Raw genomic sequence first — 14,446 nt, forward strand, 5'->3', positions numbered from 1 at the left:
CGCGCTACCCGTAGCGTAGCACCCGGTTTTTCCTCACGCGAGAAAAATACCGTCCTTAATACGTTTGCCGTTCCTCGTTGTCGGTCAGGCGGGGTGTTTTGAAATCGTCTCAACCAGTTGGTGGATGAAGTGGAAAAGATACCGGCGGAGGATGGAAAGGGGGACGACGAGTGAGGAGCTGATACACACGCACATCCACGCGCATACGGCCACGTACACACGGGACGGAAAGCATCAGGAAAACGCCGTCAGCAGTCGATGTTTGAGTATTAGCACGATGAAGTTAAACAGGTCAGATGATGAAGATGTGGCAGAGAAGTGATCGAAGATGATGGTTGAGGTTACGGATCTCCACCGTCACGAGCACTGCTAGGGGGTTTGCTTAGCCAACAACGATCTTGCTGTAGTCGGAATCTGGAAGTGACAGGATGAAATAGAACATCGTTAGAACCAAACCACACGCAAGGCTTCGAGTTCGAAAGGACCAAGAGCGGTTTGTTCACTTCCCAGAAGCTGGTCTAGGAACAGAGTGTCGGTAGAATCCGGTGGCGTGGTGTTGGTTGTGATCGATTTGGGTGAGCTTGGTTGCGTGTTAATAAGTCAGACCGAAAGAGAATGGGACAGGTCTCGGTGTCCTGTGTCAGATGTCGCAGGTTGCGTTTCACTGGCGCAGAAGCGATTTACCTGAGTATCGACGATCGATCGCTTGCGCACAAGCTGAAAGGTACATACACACGCACAAACACAAACACAGACACAGCTTGCACACACAAACACACACGCACGCGTATACTACTGCTCCTATCGGTCCTAAGTATGTCTAGATGCTAGAGAACGTGACTAAGTTTGAATGCTGGCTTATCCGCGCAAGGATCCTCCACATCCTGCCGGAAGGCGAACGCTCGCACGTGTGTGTATGTGTGTGGGTGTGTGTGTGCGGGATTGTGTGCGAGTCGTCTCTAAGGGAGAAGGGTCGTAGTTCGTGGTAGTACTCGGTAGTAGCCCTTTACGTCATGCGGTCTACGTGTTGGTGCTCTGCGGCTGGGAAGCTGCGTCGCCATTGTCGTCATGCTTGTCATCGTTCGTCGTCTGCGTCGCCTCATCGGAGCGTCGCTTCTGATGGAGGCGTGATCCGGCAGTCGATGGGTCGGCGATCTCGTACGTGAGTGACTTCTGAACCTCAATCCCACCGCCAAGGTGCTTCGCAAGATCATGCAGCTGTTGTTCGTGCACGAGCTCACCAGAGGATGTCTTCGGTGGCAGTAGTTCGTACGACACCCCACTGGCACTATGGCCGACTTCATGGTCTGCCCACTCGCTGGAAGACTTGCCAGGTCGGGGTCCTGTGTGTTTGAGGCTCATAGAGCGGTAGATGTCGTACGAGCTGGGTAGCCCCGGTTCACTCTCTACGACTGTCTGGTGTAACTTTGGGAAGCCAGCTGCCCCGAATGAGGTCGTGATTGAGTGCGAGTGTGTCACCGAGTCGATCGGGCCAGCAGGCAAACCGTACAGTGCAGGTGGTAGATACCCGGTCTTGATTGGCTTGAATGGTGGTGGATTTGAGTCAGACGGAATCTCGTACTGTGCGATGACCTTCTTCGGGTAGCCATGGTCAGTTGTCTGGTGGGGGATGTTCTGGTTCAGTATTTGTCGCAGTACGTCTGACGCCTCGACGACGTTAGAGTGACCTTTGCTGTACGCCGTCGGGTAGTGTTGCTGGTGCTGCGATACTGTGGGGGACAACAGTGGACGAAGACGTGGATGTGGTTAGAGCAGTTTTTAAACCCTTGCTATGTGCGCGGACTCGCTGAAGGACTCCCTGTTTAGAGACCTCGCTATGTTACCTCCATAGTGTGACGGTGAACAAACTCCACTCTTATTACGCAACGCAACAGGTGGGTGTAGAACCGATGTCAATTTCGAAACTGAACTACCAACGTATTCCCTTATCAACCTCACTTCCGTCCGAAGCTGAACACTGTGTGAAATTAATTTTGCGGAACATCAATACTACTGAGGGGACCACATTGAGGTTATTCCAAATTCTATGTCGTTATTTCAATCCACCCGAAAAAGGGAATAAAACCCACAACGGAACGAAGGGTGCTTTACCAACCGATTGAGTATCCCTCCGAAGAACTACTCTGAGAACACAGCAGGAACTAAAACACAAAAAATCATGCACTAACATTCCGTGCTGAATCCTGAGATAAGCATCAAATCAGAACACCAAGTTGCCGGAGGTTATTGATCGATGATCCGAATCACGCGAGTAATTAATACTCGATTACCTCTTGGTCCCACATCTGTTGGTTCTAGTACCGGCATCAGGAGGTGTTATAGTGTCCCCCAACCGTGAACGGCAAACGGATAGTTCAACCCACCCGACCTGACATCGATCACCGTCGAACGCAACGTGTCGACATCAAGCCAGTCTGCCGAGTTTGAAGCCGAAGGATGTAATCATTTAAATTATACGTCTCTTCCCCTACACGGGTATTATGCGCCTTCTCCGTGCCTTATTCAACGGTCTGTCTCGGCCCAAAAGCTAAGCACAAATCGAAAGCGAAACAGTTGCTAAACGATTCACAGAAAAGCGGACAACTGAGCAAATATATCTAAGCGTGCGTTTACATGCGCTTGTTGAGCGATGCAGACGGGCGAGCAGCACTCGAGCGGGATTCAGTTTGAAGTTTGAAACCAGCAAACACAGTTGATTAAGCGCTCTTTAAGACGTGTTGTCCTCTTCCTCAACCGATCCTTTTCCTTCGGGAGTATTATGTTCTCCGTGAGGAATGAAATGTTCACGTTCCTGTGGAAAAGCGCACCCGCTATTCGATACCATTTCCGAACGTAGACGAAAACGGTGATGCCATCCCGCGAACGACCGAATAATTGGTGCAGAACCCGACCGGACCGGTGTCGGGTAGCTGGGTCCTGGTAGAAAACGGGTGTATCGGCACCACACCGAGCTGCCGAGCTGTTTGTTCTAACAGCAGCAACCCTGGTAAACATCGATCCCATTCCCGTGTGCATCGGTTACCGACGGCGATATGCAAAATCGTAACCGAAATCGGCCACACCAGCGTGCAGTAGATTCAATTATCCGACCAGGGTCGATGGCACTGCCATCCTGCCGGAGGGTATCGAAACGCGATGCAAACCACCGCTCGGTGGCTACGGTTGGGTCGTCACCGCTGTTTAATAGTGTTTAACGAGTGCTAGTTTCATAACTGTTGACTCGATTTGTCGGTCGAGCGCGTTCGCCTCATCAAATTCCGATTAGGCCAGCGGGCTCCCGTGTCCTTGCACCCGGTTGCTTATTTCCTGGAAAGAGGTATGGTGGGCTTAAATTAATAATTTACTCAGCCGCTAGCTCGCAGGCATCACAGGCTAGGGACATACTCAATCGGGCACACACACGCACGAGGGAGTGGAAAATAAAAATCACCCTAAATTAGCTACCGCTTGGTTCGCTTTCAGCGAATTCAATCACGCATCGCGAAATTAGCTTTTGCGAAATAGATATTTTTGTGTGGACACTGTTGACAGTGGCGATGTTGCGTGTGGTTCCAAACGAGCATAATGACATTAGAAGCATCGAACAATATTTAGAGCTCGGTAACGAGACCAGCAAAATGATTGCACAAATTGGTATGCGGTGCAGTGGTTGATTGGTTTTTTTTTATCATTTACCTTCCACCAGTAGGCCTTACTTTCCTTGCGTTTGCTGCGGGCCATACAAACGATAAAAATGAAGCTAAAAATATATCCTTTCCCCACCAGGGAATGGCATTCGATGTAGTTTTTAAGCCAAATCGATATGCTCTCGGTTTAATTTGTGTGCTATGTGGTTTCCCCTACGCTTCGTGTCGATGCCACTGTCGGTGCGAAAACGATTCTGTTAATGTCTCTGTTTTACTCCGCACACTGGGCTGATGTAGTGCAGTATATTCGTTTTCCAAGAAACAAAACATTGAGCAACTTTTAGGAAAAAAAAGGCTCAAATTCATTTCGCAAGGTTTTGCTTTACAAAAAACATGCTTAAGATTAACTGTCACAAGGCAAGAATTTTCTTTGAATACCGGATTAAAATAAATTCATTAGCAAACAAACTACAAAAGTAGGTTGAACAAATAAAAAAAGTTCATTCGAATCTTCTAGTAATAGAAATATATCAATTCATGCACCAAGGGTATTAATAATGATTTCTATTTATGTCAGTTTCATTTGCTCACTTAATTTTAAAGTGACAAAGTGTGAAAAAATTGCTCACTCTCTCTTTTTCCCAGTACAGCAACGGGTGAAATCTTGGGGTAAAGTTACCAAAACACTTGTTTTTGCCCATAGAATCGCGAGGTTTTCCATTCGCATCGAAGCAGGACAATTGAATACGCAAAACGAGACCAATTTTAATGTCTCACCCATTAACAAACCCACCCCAAACGCACTGGTAGCCCCCAACCAGCTACTCGATGGAATAAAACCGACCCATTTTCAATTGCGCGGTACCATTTGGCACCACACGAATTAAAACACCCAGGCGTGGCGCATCCTTCCGTGGGGAGGGTGGTGGATAAAGCAAAAAAAAAAAGCAAACCTACGACAAAGTAAAAGCGAGACACCAAGAGCTTTTTCCCACACATAAACACACACTCACACAACCACGGTGAGTTATGCGGTTTGCGATGCAGTTTTCTGCATTGTTGCACTCCGCGCCCGATCGGTTGGGCTGAAGGCATATTTTCACTCCACCCACACCACGATTGGCAGCAAATGTACGCGACATTAATACATCTTTCCCATCCGCCCACTTTCACCGGGCGGGCGACAAACAACGCCACGGTAAATGATGCGTAAATAATGGCCAGTCCCTTCGCAAATGCCATTATGCTGCCCTTAACTCCACGCCTACGCTCAGGGTGCGTTTCGCTTTTGTTTCGCGAATGAAAATCCTCTGATGCACTTGGTTTCTTTTTCCCGCCTCGATACCGACCTCAATCGTCATCGAAGCACGCATCCTTTCGGCACGCAGTCATAAGTCGTCAGTGTCATTCCAGGTACTGTCGGCTTGTCGGTCGAATGTACTGGTTTTTCATCTTTTAAGCAGCCAAAAAACATCACCCGCCCGGTTTTTCCGGGCGGGTTTGCATCCGTTTTGTGCTGCTTTTTCGCTCTCTCTCTCAACAGGACGCGAGCTGCAGATACTTACCGTCAGACGAGTGGCCGTACTTGCCGGAAGAAACGTAGCTACCACCGTGATGGTGATGGTGGTCGTCATGATCGGAACCGTATGAGTTGAGTGAGGGTGACTTGTGCGAGCTCTTCGAGGGTGGGATGTACGAGGGCCCGGATGGACCGCTCAGGCTGCCGTGGGAGGAATCATGTCCGTAGCTGGTCGGTCCTTCGTAGCTGGTGAAGCCTAGTAACATGCGAAACGATGAAAATGTGGAAAGAAAACCGGATAGGATTAGAGCCAGCATAATAGGAGCCTACGTCTGGAGCCGCTGCAGTAGTTCATAGCAAGGACGTCTTTTGCGGCAGGATGGAAATTTTGCTTCACTCTCTAACAACCAGTGCTGTCCTCTCGGTGAAGCTTTGTCCTTTTGACCATCTTGAATCGCCTTTAAACCCCCCCTTTTTCCATGTGTCCCTTTTTCCAACACACCACCCAGCTGGCACAAAATTCAAGTGCTCGAAATCAATCGATTTCTGCTTATCTGCCTAACCCTACCGATGCCGATGTCCGGCCCCGGGCACACATTTGTGGCGCAATTGAAACGAAAAACACTCGCCACATAATTTACGATCGAAGATTTAATCGAAAATTTTCCAACTCGCTCAACGGGCAATCAGATTTTCCGGACGCAACAGATTAGTAGCACGCCATCGGTGGGTGGAAAAATCGTGCGGTGCCCCAAAAAGGGCACCCGTGACCCGCATTACGCTCCACTTTTCCACACAGCTGGCACCCATTTATCTTGATCCGCTCGCTTGCGGTTCGGTAGTCGGCTCCGGTGGCGACTCAAACACCCGGGTGCCGGAAAAACAAACACACAACCGGCACCGGAAGCAGGAAATCAAGCGCACCATGTTTGCCGTCCGCTAGTTTGATACATCCTGGTAGCTTTTTTCGGCGCTTCTTTCATGGTTTTTTCTTCTTCTTGTGCCTTGTCACGCTCTGACCCGCTCTCTCTCTCTCTCACTCTCTCATAGCGACAGTTTTCCCAGCGCGGCTTCCAATCTGCTCTCCCTCGAGACCAGGAAAAAAGAGGCAACCAAATATCGGAAGCCCGGGAAATATCGCCATCATCACCCGATTCCACCCGGTGGGAGTTTTTGGGGCGGGAAAATCATCGAGGAGTCCGGGAAATGGCCGCGTTCGTCGGTGTCTTGGGAGTTTTCTCCTTCAGCGCCTCAAATCCTGACGTGATGTTTTGCATCGGCTCGCCGAACGAGGGGTTGGTCGGAAAATCGGTTTTATTTGTGTTCCGGTTCAGCCACCACCGCCTGCTGCTGTTTTCCATTTCCCTGCCCACGAATGTGTCACTGCGTGTGTGTGTGTGTGTGTTTGAGGCTTTCAGTCGTCATTGAAAATTGTGAACCATCGAAACGGAATGTCGTTTACGGAATAGATTGGATTTGCCACGGTATGCGCATATATATATATATTTTTTTTTTCAGTACTGTTTATTCTCATTCTCCACTTTTGCCGGAAATCCCTGATGGAGCTTTCGAGCGAGGCTGCAATGATTGATCGGAATCCAACCACGCCAAACGGCGCTAGGACTCCCGCGGCGTGCCATCCTCTTGAGCTTCAGCATCCAGCTTCCAATTAATTAGCTAATTAATTAACGCCACGTTCGCCACTCTGCGGCTCACAAGAAACCTGGCGCGAGCTGACGTTAACGGCGCGCTATAACGGGGCAACGAGGGCGCAGACGATAACGAGAGCGAGAAAGTGAGGTTAGTTGCGTCAAAAAGGGACGTAAAAAAATCACCTTCCAATTCGCTTGAGAGCGTAGTTTGATGGAAATTTATCCCCAGCCGCGAGTCTTGGCCGCAAACAAAGCTCTTGCAGTCGTCAGGACGACTGGCGGGACATTGTTCAAACGCGTGGCTTGACGCGTGGCGTAAAGCGGAACCATAAAGCACCAGACGCTGAAGGATACCGCAGTCTAAGACAAGTAGGTTGCCCGAAAAAAAAACCAAACAAACACAAACTCGTCAGCGTTCCGCGCCGGAAGCAGCCAACCGGAAACGCGATAGATAGAGCAGATAGCAGCAAACGGTCGGATGAGCAATGACGCGAAGCTAGTGGCTCCTTGGGTGCTCGCGTAGGCATAAAATATGGCCCATCCCGGCGTTGGAACGCCTCAGGCGGCCGATTTTACGTGCAATTTGACGTCGTCGCGGGATTGTGCTTTTGTTCCCCGACGACCGATGGAGACTTACTTTCACCGGATGCGTCGCCATGATGGTGACCTGAGGACGAAGACGAGGATGAACCGGACAGACCGGAAGATGAGGATGACAGGATACCGCTCAGTTTGGCGAATGGATGCGAGGCGTGTTTCGGTGGGATGAGATGAGCCGATTGGGCGATCTTTTTGCCAACTCCCGTGACGGCATCACCACCGGATGCGATCAGTTTGCCAGCACCGCTCACCAGGTATCCGGAGCCCTTGATCAGTTGACCCTTGATCGCAGTTACACCTCCCGTGATCGCTTTTACGGCCTGGAACAGCGTGTTGAGGATGGATTTCTTCAGTGACCAGCCATCGAAGTGCGTGTCCTCCTGAAATAGAGAAAAGAATAAGGCTTTAGGATGTCTGGAACTTGATTTAAATGACGGCTCCATTGAGGGTGTGTTTCTCTCTCATACAACACCAGTACGATTAAGCCTGCTATGGAAAATAAAGTAAACAAAATGGAAAGCTCACACCCTCGTGGATCCACGAAGATGGCCGTGAAAGCAAACACCCCCTCCAGATGACTGTGAATTCTGAGAACTTCAACGTATTTCACGTCCCAAAGACTGAGATCAGTAAATTAAACACACCCACGCCAATCCCTGAGTGCCTATATCGCACCGATTTGAGGGATTGCCTCGAAATCGATTCCCGGAATAGGTATCTAAAGCTGCCATCCCTAGACGTCTATCGCGCTTGAGCGACATCCAAGCAACCTGCCATGGCGAGGGGTTTCTATTTTTATTGCCGCGAAACCATTCCAGCTGACATACCCGCAACTGATAATAAAACGCAAATTGGAACGCGAGAAAACGCGCGGGTGTTTCGATGAATTCTGCCGCCCCAGGTTATTGTGCTCGCGTGCAGTAAATTAGGTCGACTTTTTCGGTTGTAGCCGGCTGACTGAGCGATTAGCCAGCAAGCAGGCGACTTCCGGCCGGTGGGTCGATGAACATTCGCCCTAGCTCAGTAGCTGTTTGCTGGTCAAGCGCGTTCCCGGTGTACCTTAGACGTAAGTGTCATATTTCACGGGGTGATGATAATCGTAACTAATTTATGTGTTTCCCTTCACCCTCGCGAGCGATTGCCATTCACGTTTTACTGCCGTTTGGAGCACTTCTTTCTAACAGGTGGAAAAAGCTCACAAAGGCAAAGGCCCCACGTTGGCGATGTGATTGTGGTTGAAGCGTGGTTATAATTGAGCACCAATCATGGAACGTGGTCATGGTATTTACAGTTCGCTTCCACACGAGGGTGCGGCTGTTTCTGTTTGACAACCAAAAGGAGGCACGTCTTCGCTCGGTGCTCCCAGGCAATCACCGCACGATGATGGATGGATGGAGTGACTGACAATCCCACTTTGATCCCTTCGCAATTTCACGCCTCGCGCCCGGCGAACTTACGTGCGGCTTATCGTAGGAATGTCCGGACGAACCGTAGCCTGAGCTGCTGCTGCTTCCACTGCTGCTGTGTCCCGAACCAGAGCCGAGCGATGAACTGCTGCTGCCTGCGACGAGTGACGCCGAAGCAGAACCAATGCCTGACAGCAGCGTCTGAAGCGAGAAGTTGGTCAGTAACGTCAGGGTCAAGGTTTTGGGTTGCGCGGGTAAAGTGGCGCCCTCTACTTACCTTCTTCAATCCCGAGAGGAGATCGAACGAACCACTGCCAGAGCCGAGACCGGAGCGTTTGATGCGCGAAACGTCCTCCACCAGGTCGACCTCAGCGAGATCGGTTGGATCTAGGCTGGATGTGGCGGGTTTGGCGTGTGCCGCCAACGGCACCAGGACGGCAATCAACAGGGCGATCTGAAGCGAGAGAACAGAAGATAAACGAAGGCATGAGTGGTGACCTGGTGAGAGCGTTAACATTTTCCCATTTCCAACCAGCTGCCACCGGTTGTGGCGTGCTGTCGCATTTTTAATTGATACTCGAGTTAATGACATTAACGAGCGCAGCCGAGTTGTTCAGAAATCAGATAAACACGAACTAAGAGGTGACGCGAAAACAATGGCGTTTGTTTTGCGCCCCCGTTCTTGCTATAGCAATGGAAGCAGCCACAAGTTGGTGACTTTTGCTCTGTTGCCGAAGAGACTCAAGCAAAACAAAAAACCCAAGCGCCCAACCAAAAACACACTGCTCAGTTGTCAGTTGGGTACCATCGCGTGGAAATCGGAACTCCTGACGTTTTGTTCACAGCGGCACCTAGACCGGACCAGGCGAAAGTGGGACTAATTGCTAGGCGGTGTTGGCCTTTTCGTGTTGCCTTCTCATTAGCGTTGTCTTGTTCGGGAGGTAGTCGCGAACAGTGCCTGGATCAACACCATATCTCACACCGACCAGGCGTGAGACCATTAGTAAGTGGTCGCACCACGAGCGCGTTGTTGAGGACCAACCACCGACCACAAAGCCCAATCGCACGGGTGAACTTCGACACCAGCAGCAGTAGCAGCAGTGGGGCGAAATCGATGGGTGTGTTCATTGTTTGTGTTTCGCTCTTGTGGTGGGCTTCCGAGCACGGGTTGTGGCCCTTGATTACAAATCAGTACACGACAGCCACGAGCACCCACCGTGAGGCTTTGTTCGGGGACCGACAAAGCCCTCGAAGTTCAAAGTTGTCAAAGTTTAATTGAAATTTAATTATTTCGATTGCCGTGCTTCGGGCGTCCCCACGAGTGGGAGTGTTCCGATTAGACGCAGCAGAACAAACAGGAGCGCACCTGGCGTATGAGGGCGTCCTCGAGGGGTTTGCTGCAAGATCCGCACCCCACGCAAGAGCGGTGCGCTTTTTGCCTTGCACCTAAGGACTAAGGGTGCCCTGCGGTCATCGTTGGCATCGGCACGGTACGTTCCGGTTGAACTTTCGGTGATTCAGCAGATGTAATTAAATTCCTCGCCAGTGTGCAGGACGGGTTCCAGCAGGGATGAATTGTTAATTGAATATCCGGGAGCGGGATCCTTCCAAATTTTGACCACAAACTCCCACCCCAAAATTCGCATATTCCCGGCAAATGGTGCGCATTCCAGGCCGCCGGTAATGCAACCAATTATTGTCGCTCATTACGAGCACCGGGCGCATATTTGCACGGTTTTGTGGTCCATGCTGATGTAGAGGGCATTATTTCTGGCACGGGTGCATTATGGGCTGGCATTTTGGGCCACCACATGGAGCATTCTTTTCGAGCTCGCCCACGAGCACATTCATCGCCTGGCAAACCGCCCAATCGTCTCATTCGGCAGATAAATCGAAGCACCGGGACGTGCTCAATGGCTCGCTACAAATCCTAAATAACCGTTCCTGCATATACCGACCAGAAATGCCCGCGGAACGATGCACGCCATGATTTATAAGCGCATGTGAGAGTGTTTTCCCTTGGTTTTTTTTTTTTTTTCGTGTGTACTGCCTGTTTGTTGCTCTTTCTTCGCCTAATCGATGTATGCGGCGGTGTCCCAGCTGGCAGACCTTGCCCGGGAAAGCCATTTTGCAACTGCTTCCATCGGGAAATAGCGTAAAAAGACATTTCCTCTCCAGCGCAACGGTGCTGATGCTTCCCGATCGAGCCGCTAGATGGCGCAAAGACGATAGAGGTAAGCGATACAGCTTCAGAGCGCCATTACCCTCTCGGAACGTGTCCTTCCGGAGATGCACGGTTGTACGGTTTGAATTGCGCTGAACACAACCCGTTCTCCTCCGTTCAGACGTTGCAGATGTAAATTCAGCTCGTCTGGGAATTTCCGGAACCAAACGCCCTCGACCTGATGGCCAGGTGTTGCCTGGGAAATCGCTCGTAAACGCGATTGCGAGGCAGATTGATTTTTTATTGCGCTCCTCGCTCTCCCTTCGAGGCTGGTTCAATTGCCGTCTCCGGTGTCATCGGCGTTGAAGGACGCCTGTGTGAGTATTTCCTTCTTTTTTGTTAGGGAATGCGTCCAAAAAAAAGTCCACACTCCTGGCTGTTCAGTCGAATGTGCTTTCATCCACAACCCGTGGGACGTTTTCCCAAACAACCACAACGCAATAGCAAACGAACAAAAGAACGACGATACAACGCGGCTATAACATCGATTGCATCTGCATCGGTCTATCGGCTGCGGATGGCAAAACCACGGCCTGCTCGAGAGGAAAGAAAAAAAAGCACGGCCTCCAGGTCCAATATTGTAGTTTTATTGAGCTAACAGCTAAAATTAACCAATAAATATTTTTCCCCAACATCCGGTCACCTCCTCACACGGTCTGACCGAGGATAGGCAATTACCCGTCCCGAACAGGACATTTATTGTCGGTTGCTATTTTCTTTCTCCCGTTCCCGGTGCCCGGTGACAGAATGTCGATCGAATGCTCGTGTTTTCTCCTCTTTCCCATTAGCATCTGGGGCGTCTTTTGCCCATTCACAATGGGACAGCAGGCGTCACGCTTTCCTCTGCTTCTTCGTCTGCTAGACGGCGCCCTTCCCTCATTCCTCTTGCCTTCCGAAACCTTCGACTGGACAGAGCCCGGCGCTGATAATGCCATTATGTATTTATGCTCCACCAAAGCGAACCTCGCTCAAACAAGTCACCATGGTGCGAAAAGTGAAATCAACTCCAGTCCCCGTGTCGGCGCGAGTCAGTGTCCTGCCCACCAGCCCTCCAATAAACCCCCCCCCCACTCTCCTCCCCCCACCCCAAAAAGACACCCCTCGCTAACTGCGGTGGGATGAGCTAACGGAAACAAAATACCAAAGAGGGCGATGCAAAAGCACAAACCGAGCCCGGTCCTTATTGGATATTATTTTATTACCGATTGGACCTCGCGGAACTCGAGCGATGTAAAAATATACTCAAACTACAGACCATCGGCTGACCAGCGGGTGCTCGGGAAGCTATGTACGGTGCTGGAATCGTAAACATAAAATCAAATCGATTGTTTATAGCCTCGCCCGGGCATTGCGTGGTTTCGTTCTCTCGGGTTGTTTCGGCACCATGCAAAAAGGCACGGGAAAAGGACGAGTTTGGGAAACGCAAGGACTCGCCATGGAGAGCAGTTCTGCTGAAATCTAGTTCGTTCTGCACGGGATACGAAGAAACCAATGACTCAATGAGCAATTTTTGCTGGAAGTAAAGTAGAAGGGAACTTTTGCGGAAAATATTACACCGATAATTCGCTCTCTTTTCTCGTTAGCTGTCATTACTCTCCATTTCCCCAATGCACCCTAACGCTGGGTGTCCAATTTCGTCAACAGGTCCAAAATTCCACATCAATAGCCCCGTCAGAGGGCGCTGGACCTGTCATCGATGTTAAATTAGGCCGCGTGGGCGCTGTGATTGTCATATCGGCAAGTCCGACGTTTGGGGGTACACCATCAGATACTTCACCGAACGCAGCATTCTCGCAGCGGATTACGTAAATAAATTTCGAGAACAGACGCTTTGCCTCGTTTGATCCGGTTTTGACAGCATGATCCGCATTGGATGAACTACGCCACAATCACGTCGTTAATTACCCCAAAAGCAATACCACCGGCGATGGCGTCGTTAGGCTCACGTTCTACGACCGCTCAGATCAAACGCACTAAGCTCCACTTCGGACGTGCTTGACGTCTTGACGCGCGGTTAATGAGCGAAGGTGTAATGCATTCCCGGTACGAAGTTATTATCCAAATAACTCTAAAATCCCGCCTGATCCCGAGCGCTCCAGGGATGCACGTCGATTAATTGCACCACATGAAGCTGCCCGCGTGCTTTACGTCCTGGCACCTGCTCAGTGCACTCAATAACGTACACTTCCCGGCTCGTGTCACTCGAGCCCCGGTTTCGTCCTATCGCACTTCATCCCGAACACTACCAGCCCTGGGTGCATCTCGCCGGGGGCTGCATCCGGTTTCCGGGGCGCAGAAAACCCTCGGCGTTATCAGAGATCATGCGATTATTTATTCATACGCCGCGTCCCGGAGGCAGAAATGGATGATAAAATGCTGCCTTTCCCGTACCGGGGCGATAAAATTGAACCTAGCGCCCGCAAAACCCGACACCCGCGGCGTGGTAGCGTGAAAGGCTCAGACTTTAAGGGGGGAAAATGTGTAGACTCGTTCCAAAAATTCCCACCTACCGAAGGGGACCCATGCCTGGACGGGAAATTGCCGTCAAGCGGACAGGAACTCGGGATCGGATTGTGTGTTGGGCTTGTGAGCAACGATGGCTTCCCAACAGAAAGAACATAGAGCGCGTTTTAGCTGAAGTAGAAGGAAAAACGGATGCACTGCGGTGTACGCTTGCAAGTGTCCGTGATCATCTTTGAAATGGCCGACTGAGCTGGTGGTTTTTCTCATTTTCATTCGACCGTCCGGAAGCAGGCGGAAATTTCCCGGAAGGATCCCGAACGAAGCCTTTCACTGGAAACCTAGTCGAGGAGAAGCAGTGCGCTCATGCACGTCGATTTGACAGCCCACGGTCAGGTTTTACTGGACTCACTTGACAGCTACCGAGAAACTGCTGACGACCGGAAAGTCTCACATTCACACTGTACGCGGTTCGCATTTTGTGGTTGCGAACAGCGCGAGTTAATTGAACTTTTATTTATTCTCACGCCCTCCCATTGTGTGGGGGTGGCCGGTTTGGGGTTAAAACTTTTCTAATCTATCGCCATTGCAACACTGCAGCGATGGTCCGCCGGTCCATAAAATTCCCAACGAGCGGCTTACGAGCGACGTGGGCGAGAAGTTAAGCGCAAAAGTAGCTACAACTGCCCGCCGTTTTGCAGTTTAGTTCAAGCACAACACCACACGCTGGTCGGAGTGCGACAAAAGTGGTCGCGTGAAGTAACTTCTGCAAAAGAAGTGCCACAAACGCGGTGGAGATGCATAGTACGCGTAGCGAAGATTAATGCCACTGGAGGTTTCGCTTACTTGCGCCACGTACGCACACCCTGTTTTGGGGACGGTTTCTTCTGCACGTGTCCTTGGAGAGAGAGAGAGATGTCCTGGCAGGAGGGAATTAG

At 50.6% G+C, this 14,446-nt stretch overlaps 1 protein-coding gene across 1 annotated transcript in view; it reads right to left on the minus strand.

The window, feature by feature from the left end:
• Positions 1 to 1,020: 1,020 nt before the first annotated feature.
• LOC128728460 (uncharacterized) overlaps positions 1,021 to 14,446 on the minus strand; it is a 32,319-nt gene continuing 18,893 nt past the window's right edge. Inside the window, exons 2-6 of the mRNA XM_053822086.1 lie at positions 9,102 to 9,278; positions 8,876 to 9,025; positions 7,456 to 7,798; positions 5,213 to 5,422; positions 1,021 to 1,730 (exon numbers count right to left, since the gene is read on the minus strand). Coding sequence (XP_053678061.1) covers positions 1,021 to 1,730; positions 5,213 to 5,422; positions 7,456 to 7,798; positions 8,876 to 9,025; positions 9,102 to 9,278 — 1,590 coding nt within the window. The remainder of the gene's footprint in view (positions 1,731 to 5,212; positions 5,423 to 7,455; positions 7,799 to 8,875; positions 9,026 to 9,101; positions 9,279 to 14,446) is intronic.

This window comes from Anopheles nili, chromosome X (genome assembly GCF_943737925.1).
Source record: "Anopheles nili chromosome X, idAnoNiliSN_F5_01, whole genome shotgun sequence".
Taxonomy (NCBI): Eukaryota; Metazoa; Arthropoda; class Insecta; order Diptera; family Culicidae; genus Anopheles; species Anopheles nili.